This window comes from Pteropus medius, unplaced genomic scaffold, assembly GCF_902729225.1.
Source record: "Pteropus medius unplaced genomic scaffold, Ma_sr-lr_union100, whole genome shotgun sequence".
Lineage (NCBI taxonomy): Eukaryota > Metazoa > Chordata > Mammalia > Chiroptera > Pteropodidae > Pteropus > Pteropus medius.
This window is the reverse complement of record NW_024342470.1, coordinates 5151797-5166870: the sequence shown is the minus strand read 5'-3', so window position 1 is coordinate 5166870 and position 15074 is coordinate 5151797. Positions and strand designations below refer to the sequence as shown.

The 15074-nt window shown below is 32.1% G+C and overlaps 1 protein-coding gene across 2 annotated transcripts in view; it reads left to right on the top strand.

The window, feature by feature from the left end:
• Positions 1-15074, top strand: part of BTBD10 (BTB domain containing 10) — a 65225-nt gene that overhangs the window by 38015 nt on the left and 12136 nt on the right. For both annotated transcript variants that reach the window (XM_039863650.1, XM_039863651.1), the window contains 4 exons: positions 5847-6043; positions 8338-8623; positions 11190-11292; positions 12762-12882. In XM_039863650.1, coding sequence (XP_039719584.1) covers positions 5847-6043; positions 8338-8623; positions 11190-11292; positions 12762-12882 — 707 coding nt within the window. The remainder of the gene's footprint in view (positions 1-5846; positions 6044-8337; positions 8624-11189; positions 11293-12761; positions 12883-15074) is intronic.

The window sequence follows — 15074 nt, the reverse complement described above, 5'->3', positions numbered from 1 at the left end:
GTGTAGGTTGGTGAAAGATCGCTTAGTGAATTCTGTTAAAAACACGAGAGGAAAAGATTAACTATTAGGAGAAAAAAGGCATGACTTTATTAAATGTAATTCCTATGGCTAAGTAGCAGTTCCCTGGGAGGGTAGCCTTAAGCACGCTGTGTTTTGGCCAAGCGGCCAATTCTGGAGTATAGTTTGGTAAGTTGTGACCTTTGTATGCACTCATGAAACCTTGCAACAATCAAGGTAATGAATATATCTGTCACACTCAAAAGTTTTCTTGGGGTCCTCTGTAACCCTTCTGCCCCTTCCAACTCCAGTACTCCATGTCCAGACAACCACCAGTCTGTTTTCTGACACTATTCATTAGTTTGTATTTCCTAGAATTTGATATAAATGTACCCTTTTTTGACAGGGGAGAGTATTTGGCTTTTTACACTCAGCATAGTTATTTTGAGCTTGATCCATGTTAATTTGTATCAGTAGTTCATTCCTTTTTATTATTGAATAGTGTTCTATTGTAAGAATATAGCACAAATTGTTTATCCAATCACCTGTTCATAGACATTTAGGTTGTTTCCAATTTAGGGCTATTACAAATAAAGCTACTAACAATGCTTGCATCTTTTCACAGACACATGCTTTTATTTCTTTTGGGTGAATACCTAAAATAGAATGGCTGGATTATATTGGCTAGTGTATTTTTAACTTTTTAAGAAACTGTCAAGTTATTTTCTGAAACTGTTTCCAAACTGGTGGTACCATTTTACCTTAGTATGTAAGAGTTCTATTTCATATACATATTCACCAACACTAGATATTGTCAGTCTTTTTATTTAGCCATTCAGATAGATGTGAAATGGTGTCACATTATGGTTTTAATTTGTATTTCCTTAATGACTAATGATATTTAGCATCTTTCATGTATTTTTTTTGTATACCTTAAATCTTTTGCTCATTTCTTTGAGAGTTCTTTATATATATTCTCGATACAAGTCCTTTATCAGATATATGGTTTTATTCTCTTAACAGTGATATCAGGAGAGCATTTGGTCTTTGACTACTAAGTGTGATATTGGCTCTAGGTTTTCCATAGATATCTTTTATAAATATTGTTTAAACTAATATTTTAAAGATATTTAAACAACAGAAAAAAATGATATATTTTCCCATGTAGCTACTATTTTCAATGTTCTTAATTCCTTTGTGTAGATTCATATTTTCATCCGACATTATTTTTTCTTTTGCCTGACAGGCTTCCTTTAATTTTTCTTATAGTGGAAGTGTGCTCATGATGAATTTATCTCTTTTTGTGTGTCTGAAAATGCATTTTCCCATTATTTTTGAAAGATGTTTTTACTGGATATAACATGAAGATTGACAGGTTTTTTGGTTTGTTTTGCTTCATTTTTATATTTTATTTTTTCATAAAATATGTTTGGAATTTGTTGTGCATATTGCATCTATAGGTTTGTAGTTTTTCATTACATTTTAAGACCTGATTTCTTCAAATATTTTTTGTCTTCTCCACCTCTCTTCCTTTATGGACTCCATTTTTTATTCTTATATTATGACACTTAAAGTTGATCCACAGCTCACTCGTGCTCTATTTGTCTAGTTTTCGTGTTTCATTTTGCATTATTTCCTATTGCTGTGTCTTCAGATTCGTGAATATTTTCTTTTATAATGTGTAATCTTCATTAGTTTCATTCAGTGTATTTTTCATCTCAGACATCGTCATTTTTATCTCTGGAAGCTTGATTTGAATCTTTTTTTTTGATCTTGTGTATCTCTACGTAATTTTTTGGAGGAATATGGTTATACTGACTGTTTTAATTGTCTTCGTTTCTAATTCTAAGATGTGTGTCAGTTTTGGGTTGATTTGGTTGACGTTTTTTTCCCCCCTTATAGGTTATGTTTTCCTGCAGCTTCGTATGCCTGATAATTTTAAAAAATAAGTTTATTTATTTAAATTAGTTTCAAATATACAGTATATTAGTTAGACATCTATAATGTTCATAAAACAATCCTCCAATTGCTCCCTCCCTCCCCTGGCCCTCCACTTAGCCATCATATTAACGCTAACTACATTCCTTCTTCCATGCTCCCTGTGCCCAACTATCTACTACTAATTTGTACTTCTTTAACCCTTCACTCCATTCTCCCAGCCTCTCAACCACTCTCCCCTCTGTCTGTCACTAAATTGTCCACTATATTTGTGAGTCTGTTTTTGATTAGTTTGTTTCTTTTGTTCCTTAGATACCGCATATAAGTGAAATCATATGGTATCTATCTTTCTCTGTCTGACATTTCACTCAGCATAATAACCTGTAGATCCATCCATGTCATTGCAAATGATAAGATTTCACTTTTTTTAAATGGCTAAGTAATATTCCATTGTATATATGAACCATAATTTATTTAATCATCTGTTGATGGGCATTTAGGTTGCTTCCATATCTTGGCTATTGTTAATTGTGCTGCCATGAATATTGGAGTGCAATGATTGTTTTGGTTTTCTTTGGATAAATACCCAGAAGTGCAATTGCTGGGCCAAAAGGTATAGCTATTTTTTTTTTTTTTTTTTTTGAGGAACCTCCATACTGTTTTCCATAGCGGCTGTGCCTGATAATTTTTTATTGGATGCTATACATTGTGAATTTTATCTTGTTTGGTTGCTGGATATTTTTGTATTTGTATAATAAATATTCTTGAACTTTGTTTTAGTTTGGTTCACTTTAGTTACTTGGAACAATTTGAGTCTTTCAGGTCTTGCTGTTAAGATTTATTAGCTGTGACTATGGTAGTGCTCCAATTATTTCCCGTTGCAGAGCCAAGACCTTTCAGAATCTCACCCCAGTGCCCCTATGAGGTTTATGAGATTTTCCAGCCTGACTGAGAGGAACAGGCCCTATGTGATCCTGGGCATCTTCTCCTCTAATCCTTTGAGTTAATTTCCCCTCTCTAGTACTCTTTCCTAACTCTAGCCATCTATTGTGCCCAACCTCTCAGCTCCATATTCTTAACTCAGAGTTCACCAGATTTTGCCATGGTTTCACCTCCTTGTGTTTACTCTGGAAACTCTCTCAGGTTAATAATTCGGGCAGTTGTTAGGCTTATCTCATTTGTTTTCCATCTTTCAAGGATCACTCTCTTTGCATGATGTACTGTGTCTTGCAAACCATTGTTTCATATATTTCATCCATCTTGGGAACTTGTTTTAGAAAGGAAAGTAAATTCAGTCCTTATTACTTTGTCGTGGCTAGATTTGAGAGCTAATGTACTTTTCATCTCCTTACCTGTCCTCAATTTATATATCACAAATTCTTTTAAATGCAGCATGAAGCAGAATTATCTCCTCTGAACCTGCTTGTCCTCATTTTATTTTGCGCACATTAATTATTTTTACCCTAAGAGTGCTTTCCCGATCTAAAATTATTTAATTAAATAGAGTAGGACATAATTAGTCTTTCATGACATCTGATTTTGAAGGTCTGATTCAGAGTATCTCTCATGTGGGAATGAAAGTAAAGGAAGGAAGTATATTATAATATCTTTTACATTTAAATCTAAACAGTTTAGAAGTGAAGCCAGTATTTCAACAGAATGCTTACCAGCATTTCATGTTTCAGCTACAGAGATGTCTGGTGGAAACATTTTTTTGATGAGTTTGCTTGGCCTTTACTCAAACTGAACATTTATCCTGCATTTGCCTTGGTTGTAGTTGTATTTGTACATTGTGCATTAAATTATTAATTAGATTCATATTTAGAAAATGTGCTTAGCACATTTTTGTAACTTAGCAGCCAGAATAATCTTAGGAGTTATTTTTTAAATATATTATTCTTGATCTATTTGTATAGATTCCTTTCTTTTTTCTACTTTAGGACTTGAATCAGAAAATCTATTGTTTCTGATGTAAGGTTTTTAACATAAATGCATTAAGATCTTTTAATTTGTTCTGTTTGAAGAGAAAGATTATGTTCTAAAGATGCAATCCTACTCTGATCTTTTTCACTAGAAAAAGGTAGGAATAGAATTTTTCTTTTCTGTAGGTTTATAAGAGACAGTGACTGATAAAGGCTGATAGTTTGGTTGCCTTTATTTCTCTAGAAGTAACTCTTAGGGTAAATACAAGTCAGCCCTATCTTTTGTCTTCGTAGTCTGTTACAGTGAGGTGATAACTGATTTTCATAACGTAGCAAACCACTAAAATAGCAAAACTAGTATTATAACTAATAAGCCAACAGAGGAGATGACCTTGAAGCGCTGCAGGATTTAAAACTGAATCATCAGGAAGATTAAATTTTAAATAATTTCAGTGAAGGAGAGCAGGGTAATAATATAGAAAGGGTACTGGAATGAATCAAAAGACTTAGGTTGCATTATTATTAGCATACACACTAAATACTATGTGACTCTGAGCAAGTCTTGTAATTTTGAACTTTAATATCCTCATCTGTCATAACTAAACAAACTAATATTTACTGGGTGATTCTACTGTCCTGGGTACATTGCTAGTCAGCCTACTTATACTTTATTTATTTAATCCTAATATTAAGTTTATAAAGTAAAGATTAACTTACTCAAAAAGTTAATCTTTCTGGGCTTTACTTTTCTCATCTTTTATTTAAAAAATGAGGAAACTAAGCTTCCAAAATGTTAAGTAATATTCAGCATTTTGAGCATTCATGTATTAAAGGACGATTTGATTCTAAGTCTTTATTACTCTAAAGCCATAAAGTTCCTTTTATTTCTTCGGTTTTATATAAAACACTTTAATGTTTTTAAACCATAAACTATGGCATATGCTAAAATTGTAAATTTCCAAAATGCCTGAGGTCTGGCGCTCTCATTTTTGTTTGTCAGTTTTCCTACTGCAATGTATTTTGATTATTAAAATCTTATCTATTTGTCAGTGCCTGGTTCACCGGTGACTGACCTTAATCTACGGTGGTGTCTTCTTCTTCCTCTGAGATCTTAAAGCATTTATCACTCACTTGTTATATATGTATTTGAGCTACATTTAGTCATTTTACATTTGAATTTGGGATAACTCTTGAATTGTTGAAATTTCTACATATTCATGTTTTACTGCTACACTTAAATCAAGCTTCTTGAGGGAGCTTCTCTGCTATCATGTAGCACAGCATTGCACACATAGTACCAATAACTTAATAAATAATTGTGTGAATGAATTCTGTCAACTAGACTATTTTCATTATCATTCTCCATTATTCACATTTCATGTGTAAATTTACATACGATGTCTTAAAATTTTAAATTCTGTGACTTTACATAGTCAGTGCAGTTAAGCTTTTTAGAGAAATGTTTTTAAAAATTTTGAAAAGAGTTCAATCAAAATCAAATGAGTTAGTTGATTGAAGTTAGCATGTAGACTTATTTTATATATTTGACAGGGAGGCCATTTACTTTGCCCGCTCCCTCAGCTTTTTAAGAGTTCCAGAAGCTGGTGCTCTTTCCCTCTTCTCCCCGCCATCCCCGACAATCAAAGAAATCAATAGAACATTTGAGTAATATTGAGGAGATCTGGGTGGTTACAACCACTAGTACAGATACTAGTAGTATTACTGCTACTACTTACTCAAAAGTCAGTTAATCTTTCTGGGCTTTACTTTTCTCATCCTTAAAAAAACTGTGTTGGATTTATGTGATCTTTAAAGACATAGGCCCCTGAATTTATAACACCTACAGGTTTGAGGTAAATTAGGTTTCAGAAATGTAAAGTATCATTTGATTCTTGCCCTTCAAAATATTAGTAGTTTTATGTTAATTGGTTTTGTTTAAACTGTTTGTGTCTCATGTTTTATGGTTAATTTTCTTTTGTAATTTATCAGTACTCCCTCACGTATTGCTAAAGGAGTTGTCGACCACACCAAAATGAGTCTACATGGTGCTAGTGGAGGACATGAGAGATCAAGAGATAGACGAAGGTCAAGTGACAGATCACGAGATTCATCTCATGAAAGAACAGAATCACAACTCACTCCTTGTATTAGAAATGTCACTTCTCCAACAAGACAGCACCATGTTGGTAGGTAAATCAACTAACTTTCCCAACAATTTTTTAAAGCATGCATTACCTTTTTAAAGTAGTAATGACAATGGATTGTGCTTAATACTTCAGAATATACTTAACTTTTTACTTTTATTCAGTTGCTGTTAGGTCCCGGAGGGCCCTATCCCTTACCCCCATAGCGTGGGAACCAGACTCTCCTCCCTTACCTTTTGTGTGGGAACCGGACCTTGCAATGTCTGGGTTGGCAACACTACATGCTCACCTCCCGTTTCACCAGACTTTCCTCCCTTCCTCAATTTACCCACCCAAAATATTTCCACTGAAAAAGCCCACCTCAAGCCCCGTATAAATTTTAGGTCCCCTCACATTTGGGGCTGATGCCATCTTTGGCTCAGCCCGACTGTCACTCTGCTACAATAAACCTTGCTTAATCCCTTTGACCTTGTGTGTTCCTCCTTTGGTGAACCTAACAGTTGCTCCTGTTTTAGCTTAGCTTGGTTCTTGCTGTGAAAAAAACAGCTTATTATATGAAACTTAAAAATGAATTATTTTTAAGACTCTTAAAAAGTCTTATAAAAGAATTAGTTTGAAAAGCCTTTATAATTGTGACATGTAGATATACAAATTTTTTCAAGTTGATTTTTATCATATGAGATATAACAGTGGTTTAAAGTAGTTTAAATGATTGTAATAAATACTATCAATAAATTTACTGTAAATATCAATAATATCTATAATAAATTTACTATCAATAAAAGAAAATTGATAGGAATCCTTGGTTAATCATCCTGAAAGAAAAGGAAGTGAATACTAGAATAGCCATCAGGGAGTAATTTATTTTGATTTTTGACAGTATTTCTAATAATAAAAATAGAAGATGAAAGGGTAGGTATGAAGTGTTTTGCTTCTTGGCAACTTGCTCACGTCTTTTTCTTCCTACACATTACTATAAATGAACACTATTATATTACCCCAGGTAAATACATTGTATGACTGTAAAGCATTAGTCTGAGGCAGAGGATTATATAAGCAATGTGAACTTGCTGATTTTCATTTTCCACTGGGGAAAGGGCTAAATATTTTAAATACCTTGACATACTATACTGTATGAGGTAGTTTCTGATTGTTATAAATCAAAGTCATTTATATTAAGGTCTAAATATATATAGAAATTGTCAATATCTAAGTAGGTCCTTAAAGTCAGACTGCTACTGATAAGCCAAAAATCAACAAAAGTGTAAATAAAAGATTATAGTTTGTTCAGTATATGGGAAGATAATAGGAGGATATAATAAAGTATTACTTTAGTAAATTTTGCTACCAGCATTGTGGAAACAGGCAATAAAAGAGAGGTGTCAGAGTATCTCTGGAGATACTGCAAATCTAATTATATAATCAGTAAAGCTGTACAGAGTGTTCTAAGTAGCCTGAGTCATGGAGGAATTTGGCAAAAGCTGATGAAACTGATGAGGTAGAGGTACATTTTTAGGTCACCTTTAAAATTTAGTGATCTAGCCCCTAAAGGAAACTTAATCACAAAATCTTACTTTTAATTTCCCTTTTGTAGAATATTGGAACATCTAAAAAAAGTTCTGAATTTTAATAGTATTTCCTACCTATTAAAATTAGAGATGATAATTACGTGATCCTCTAAAATTTGTAGCAGTGCTCTTTATTCAATGAAAGTGAGAAAGAAAAGAAAGTAATATATCATCAGCTATTAAAGCCACTTTGGTAGACGTTAAAAGTCATTCGAAAAAATAAATACTTCTGTCCTTAGTGAATTCTTTTATTTAGGACCTTCCTTATGTGAGTTAAATTGCTGGTTTTGAAATGCCCTTATCAACACAGATTCTAAAATTTTTACTTTGTGTTCTCAGAATAGCATACTTTTAGCATTTAGGAGAGTTTAAATTGGTATTCTTATTAATCTTTTACTAACTTTCAATGCTTACTTATTTGACTTGTGATTCTGTTCCTTGGGTTTCTATACATTTTTAAATAGAGTAATAACGTAAAATTTACTTTAATTTTGGTCTTAGTCTTGGCCAACATTAGTAAGCCATACATCTTTTTAAAAGCCTACAAAGGTTAAATATTTTGGAAAACATTTTGATGCTTTTAGGTTTTATTCCTGGGAAATAAATGAATATTTATGGTGTTCTGTGAAAATGTTGAGATAAAAAAGCAGGAATGCTATGATTTAAAACAACTTTTCTATATGAAAATTTTAAAAAAGCTATATATGGACCTTGAATTTTTTTAAAAGGAAATTAGCATAACTTTGTTTGCTAACATCTTTATTTCAGAACGAGAAAAAGATCACAGTTCCTCTCGTCCAAGCAGTCCTCGTCCTCAAAAAGCATCTCCAAATGGTTCCAGTAGCAGTGCTGGGAACAGCAGCAGAAACAGTAGTCAGTCAAGTTCAGAGGGTAACTGTAAGATGTCTGGGGAGATGGTGTTTGTATATGAAAATGTAAAAGAAGGAGCTCGGAATGTACGAACGTCAGAACGAGTGACGCTAATAGTGGATAACACTAGATTCGTTGTAGACCCATCCATTTTTACTGCACAGCCAAATACAATGTTGGGCAGGTTTGTATTATTGCAGTTCTTTGTATTATTACTTATAAAGCACTTTCACATTATTTTTCGTTAAAGTTTTTAAATTTTTTTTTGTAACAGTAATTCTCATTGGAATGTAGTTTTCCTATTTTACAGACGAAAGAACTGAGCTTTTGAACGTTAAGTAACTTGTTCAAGTTTATACAGCTAGAAAGTGGTAGAGTCAGATCTTGAAATTGATTTTATTTCTAAGGATCTTTGCTTTACCAGTAGTAATAGTAAATATATTAGTTAATGAAGACAGAATACTAAAAGATCTCTACAGGCCAAAACCACAGCCTGTAGATTGCATCTAAATAGGTGAATTTAACAGTGATAATGTTTCCTTTACTTGGGGCTATCAAATATAGCAGGTATCAGTCTTGTTTAAAGGAAAAAAAAAAAAATCCCGACACATACAGCAGAAATCAGTCATTAAATACAGCAAGTGCCAGTCTTGTTTAAAAGAAAGGACCCAACAGTTCGGTTAGCTGAAAAGTCAGTGTGAGTTGTCAGTTTGATATAGATACTTGAAAAAGGGAATGTGATTAACAAGTAGTTAGTAGAATGGAGAGATTAATAGTTATCTTCCAGTCTGTGCTCATCTAGAGTAACAGATTAATGTTAAGTTTGTAGTTGGGAGCTGCAGTCTAAGAATGATATAGACAATATAGATTGATTTTTCAGTGTGTTGAAAACTAGGATCAAATACCTTTTAATTATAAAATTAGTATCTTTCTGTTCACTTGAATATAAAATGAAGGAGCATATATGTATGAAGTAGAAGCTTCCATAAGGTAAAAAAATTTTTTTAGGTTACATATGAGTATTTGGGATGCCTCTGTGTGTGTGTCTCTGAATACAAAAATAAATGCTAGTATATGATACTATACATTTTGAGTATATATATATATATATTTAATATTGGTTTTGCATCTGTGAGGGAAAAAATACGTGAACTATAGGCTTTTATGTATTTTTAGTAGCATAGGGGAAGACTATTGATGGAAGCTATTAGGAGGATGACTTGACACTGTAATACTTTATTTTTTACCTAAACTTGAAGGAAACACAGTTAAAAAGTAGATATTTGATATTTTGCTCCAGCTGTTAGGCTGCATTTTCCAAAAAAACTCAAAAAACAAAAAAACGGATTGATCTGAAAAGTATAGCACACTCCTTTTGTAAAAAGTTTAAGTATTTGAGAAAATTGCATGACATTTGTGATTCCTGAAAGACTGTATTTTTTATATCAATGAAGGCTTCCTTCTATGTCATTTGGCTAAAGCATATTTTTGGGGATGTAAATTATTCATGAGAACTGTAAAAAGCAGTTGGCATTCTTTAAGAAACAAATAAAAAAGCTTTGTTCTTTAGAGATTTCTTTGTTATAACAAAGGAGAAACCATTTAAATTGGGAAATTATTGAGTAGAATTCTTAGATCAGCCATGTTTACTTTAGGAATGGTGGTATAGGATTCAGAGGTTCTACTTTTTTTTTTTTCATGTAGTTAAGTACAATTTTAAGGACTGTCATTTTTTCAGCAATTATATCCTCCTAATTTTTTTTTGTTAGAATACCCTGTCTTATGAAAAGACGTGATAAGCAAATGGTACATAATACCCTAACTTATGAAAATCAAATAGTGGCAACCCTGTGGCAGCCTCCCAAATTTGTTCTGAAATTTTGTGGTCAGTGCAATGCCCATATCTGGGAATCTCTGGACTAGATGTTTTTGGAGGAGGTTCTACTTCCTTTAATCACAATTTAAAAATTTTCTTGGGAGTAATGTATTAAACTTTTCGTTTTGAAGGACATATTTTGCAAATTGCCTCTTTCCTAAATGGTTACTGTTCAGGGGTCAACAATATGACCTGAAAAAATGTCTATTTGTATTTTTTTAATGAAAAATTAATATTAAGAGATCTTTACTTATTTATTTAAACTTTTCATTTTCTTCTTCACTCCTCTCTGCCCCAGCATTTGTTAGCTTGTTTTTCAGTTCTGGAAAGCAGGTGTAAGAATTTTGAGCAAGATTTCCTGTATTTGTGGATTGTGAAAAGTGAAACAACTAACGTGCTTATTATACTGTCTTACTTTTTCCTACTTTAGATTACTGTATTGCTTCATTATAGCACTAACTTTGAAATGAAGAAGAAAGTTTTAAGGAAAAGGCACAAATAATATAGTTTGACTTTTCCTTTTTTTAAAAATTCCTGGTAAGATTGGTATAAGTCACCTTTTCCCCTAGATTGATTGATTTTTTTCCTTGAGAAGATGGGGCTGGAAAGTTCTTTAGCTTCTGAATTTTATCAGTTGATTTTGTTTGTTTAAAGGGAATCTATACTACTGTTCCCTCCCATCAAAAAGAGAATATTTTAAATATTCCTTTGTTACATTTACCAGAATAAGTTTCTGATAAAAATTCTTGAACTAATTTAATGATATAATTTAATGCTTAAATTATAATTCCTTTTTAGTTTTGTACAAGAAATCAATTTTCCCTTTTGAAGAAAGTATCCTATTGATATATTTCTTAATTATTTGCTCTTATAGGATGTTTGGATCTGGCAGAGAACATAACTTTACACGTCCCAATGAGAAGGGAGAGTATGAGGTGGCAGAGGGGATTGGCTCCACTGTATTTCGAGCTATCCTGGTAAGTCCTTGTTTCTTATGTGTTTTGCCTTAATTATATAATCTCTTCTTGGTAGATACTTGAATTGAAATCAGAGTTCTATGTGGGTATCTTTATGGAGATATGCAATATATTGTTTTTTTAAATACCGTTTAATTCATTTTTATTTTGGTATATAAAGATAATATGATATAAATGAATGAATTTTATGACCTTTGAGAGGTTAGGATAAGGGATGATTCATCTCCTAGGTCTGCATAGGCAGTTCTTTCAAGGGTTTGATGTTAGCATGTAAAAAATCATGTTATTCCTCCCTTAATTCTCTTAAATAAGTTGATCGTTTTTTGCTACTTGAGAATGAATGCGGCTACTTGAATTCTAATATTTTATTGCACATAACCAGCAATGCGAACATTTATGAACATTTAAAAGTCATCTCTAAAATGTAATTTTTCGCATCTTTGTTTTAAATATTTTTATTTCGAAGTGTTAACCCTTTATTTTGAGGAATATTTGAATTAGTATTACAGGGTCTCTACTTGTAATTTCAAAACAGTGTTAAAGATTTGATTATAATGTGTGACAGTTTATGTCACAATCTGAAAATAGATTTCCTCAAATAGTTTTGGGGGAAGAGGAGTGAGAGGATCCTGAGGTACAAGACAGGAAAAGTATAGTTGACTCTTGAAAAACACAGGTTTGAACTGTGCGGGTTCACTTATATGCAGATTTTTTCAACAAGAAGCTTGAAGCAGATTTTAATTTTTTAGGAAGTACTTCTTTCAGCTGCCCATACTTCCATTTAACTCCCCACCTTAAGTTGACAAGCAAGAAAAATTTTTGTAACTTAGCTATGGAGTAACTTATTTGTAATTCTGGGGCCAGCCCTTAACAATGTTTTAAATAGATTTTTGAAATAATTACTGTCGATTGACTATAGTAATATGAGAAACACCAAAGGGTACTCTTTGGAAGAAGAATATCTAACTGTGTCTTCTATTTTACATATTTTAGTACTTGATATGGCTTTGAAGTTCTTTTCTAAAACCATAAGTTTGCTCATTTCTCTAGGTAATATTTAAGGTAACTTAAAATGTATTATTCAACTTCCTTACATTTTAAAAAAATTTTAAAAATTTATGATAGTCATATAGAAAAGTAACTTGTGGGGGAAAGCACATATGAATTAACATGATATAGTAGAAGAGATGCATAAATAATCAGGAGACTTAGGTTCTCATTTTCCTCTGCTATTAAATAATTCGGTGATTGGGGGAAGTCAGTGAACCTATTTGGGCCTACATTTTTCTTATTGGTAAAATGAAAAAGTAGTTAGGTGAACTGAGGTCCCACCTAACTTTAAAATACTCCAATTCAGAAATCTTAGAGCTCACTGTTTTTGAAAATGCTACCAGCCCAACCTTAATAATAAGTTTTGGCTACCTCATACTCCAAATATTTTATGCATTCTTTGCCTTTTTTTTTTTTAGGATTACTATAAAACAGGGATAATCCGTTGTCCTGATGGCATATCTATTCCTGAACTGAGAGAAGCATGTGACTATCTTTGTATCTCTTTTGAATATAGTACTATTAAATGTAGAGATCTCAGTAAGTATGATGTTTTGTGGGTGAGTAGTTCATAGAGTTAGAAAATATTGGAATGAAAAGCCTGAAATAATGCCGTTTACCTCAACTTCAAATATTTGTTTAATTGAATTGTAAAGCATTCTAGTACAATGAAGATTACTTATAGAAGTTTACAGTGATATTTATCAGCTCCTCATGCAATTTTCCAAAAACTTTATTTCAACTTTAATAATTTATTTTTTTTGATAGACTCTCCCAGATTTCCTCATCAACTGTTTTCTCTGCCTTGTTGCTAGTCTTTTATTTCCTAGCTTGAGAGCCCTGGCTTTGGGAAAGTTTGGTGTTTGGCTTCATTTCCCAGATCATATTAACTCAAATTTATAATTTTTTTGTACTTAAGATGTAAGATAATACCCAAAGCCACTATGGAAGATACAAATAATTCTCAAAAACATTATTTGTCATTAAAGATCTTAGATTGAATACCTAGCCAAAGGGTTAAGACTTCATTCAAGACCTTCAAACATAGTCTCAGAGCAAAGTCTGGAACTTGGGAAGCCTAAATCTTTGATATTTCCCTCTCACTACCTCCTCAGCACCCCACTGTCTCACCATTATGCCATGCCTAAGATAAAAAGATGGGATTACATACAGAAAAGTCAGAATAGTTTATGAGAATTATCAAGTGTTGACTTGGATGGATATTAAGTGGTTGAAGAAGTTCAGAAGAAGGAGAGGCAATTGTCAGCTAGAGGGTTTGGGGAACAGTTCAGAGAAGACGGGTAGTAAAGAAGGAATAGGAATGATTTAAAAAGAGTAGAGAGGTCATTCTAAGAGCTGGGAATTTTGGAGTAAAGATGCAAAAGGTATACTTTGTAAATAACCTAGTTGGAACAGAGACTTCATATCAGGGCCAGAAGGAGATGGGAATAAATAGATGGGCCAGATTATGGAAGGTCTTTAATCCAAATTAATGTTCTTACATTTTATTTTATGTACACTGGGAAGCCATTTTTAAAGTTTTCCTATATATAGTTATAGCCTTATGTTAACCCCAGACATATGGTTATCTTTATTACCTAAACTTAACACTAACTTGATAGAGTGGTATCATACCTTTTCAAAGATTGACGTGTTGGAAACTGTGAATGGGAACTTTTTAAAGTCTCCATAGAAATATCAGTAGATGGGACAAAGCGGTGGATGGTCCACCTCTGAGTCCATTTCTCTGTAAATGATATTTAAAATTTTAAAGTTAAATAATTGGACAGCTGGAGCATACAATTATAAACTTGAACAAAATTGTTTTTTTCACATCTTAAAAAAAATGTTTTTAGTTGAAATTATGAGCATTCATTATTTTAATTATAGATTCTTGATTTTAAGTTTAGTGTTTTTTCTATTCATGGGACCATTTTAATTTAACTTCATATAATTAGGTATTGAATTTTGGTGACTGTCAGATTAAAAAAACACTAGAATTTCTTACAGATGATATAGATTTTAGTTCTGTAATCCTTTGGACATAGTTTGCCTTGTCATCATTGTTAAGTTTTGTTTATTTGTTATGGAATTAAAGATGAGCATTTTTATGTAAAATATATGTAATATGGTTTTCCATATGAAATAGACTTTTAACTTTTATATTATATAATACTCATAATTGTTTCTAGATTACTTATATGTTACTAAAAATTTAGATATTCTCATAGACTTTTATTAAAACAAAACATAGAATTTGAAGAGACAGAAATAGTCTTATAAAGATATAAAAAGATACTGTAGGCATAGACTGGAGTCCAAAAATGAATTTTTTTCTGCAAATAAGTGCCTTTACTGAAGATTGGAATGGCACTTTACACTAAAATGTCTAAGTTTGTCTCTTAACTTAAAAAGAAATCATGTAAGTACTAAATGTTTATTGAATACAGAGTTCTGGGTTTCTTGGGCAAGTTACTTAAAACCTATTCTCAGTTTCCTCATCTTTAAAATGGAGACAGTAATACTTACCTCACAGGGTTGTTGTGAAGATTAAATCAATAGTGCTTGACACATAATGTTAAATAAAGGTTTGCTAAAAAATAAGGTAGCAAAATTAGGAAGTAAAGGTATATTAAAAGAAGAATATTAATGGGTCATATTATACATGCTATTTTATATTTCCACATGGAAATATATTACGAATAACTATGTTAGTAAATATTTTTAATCAT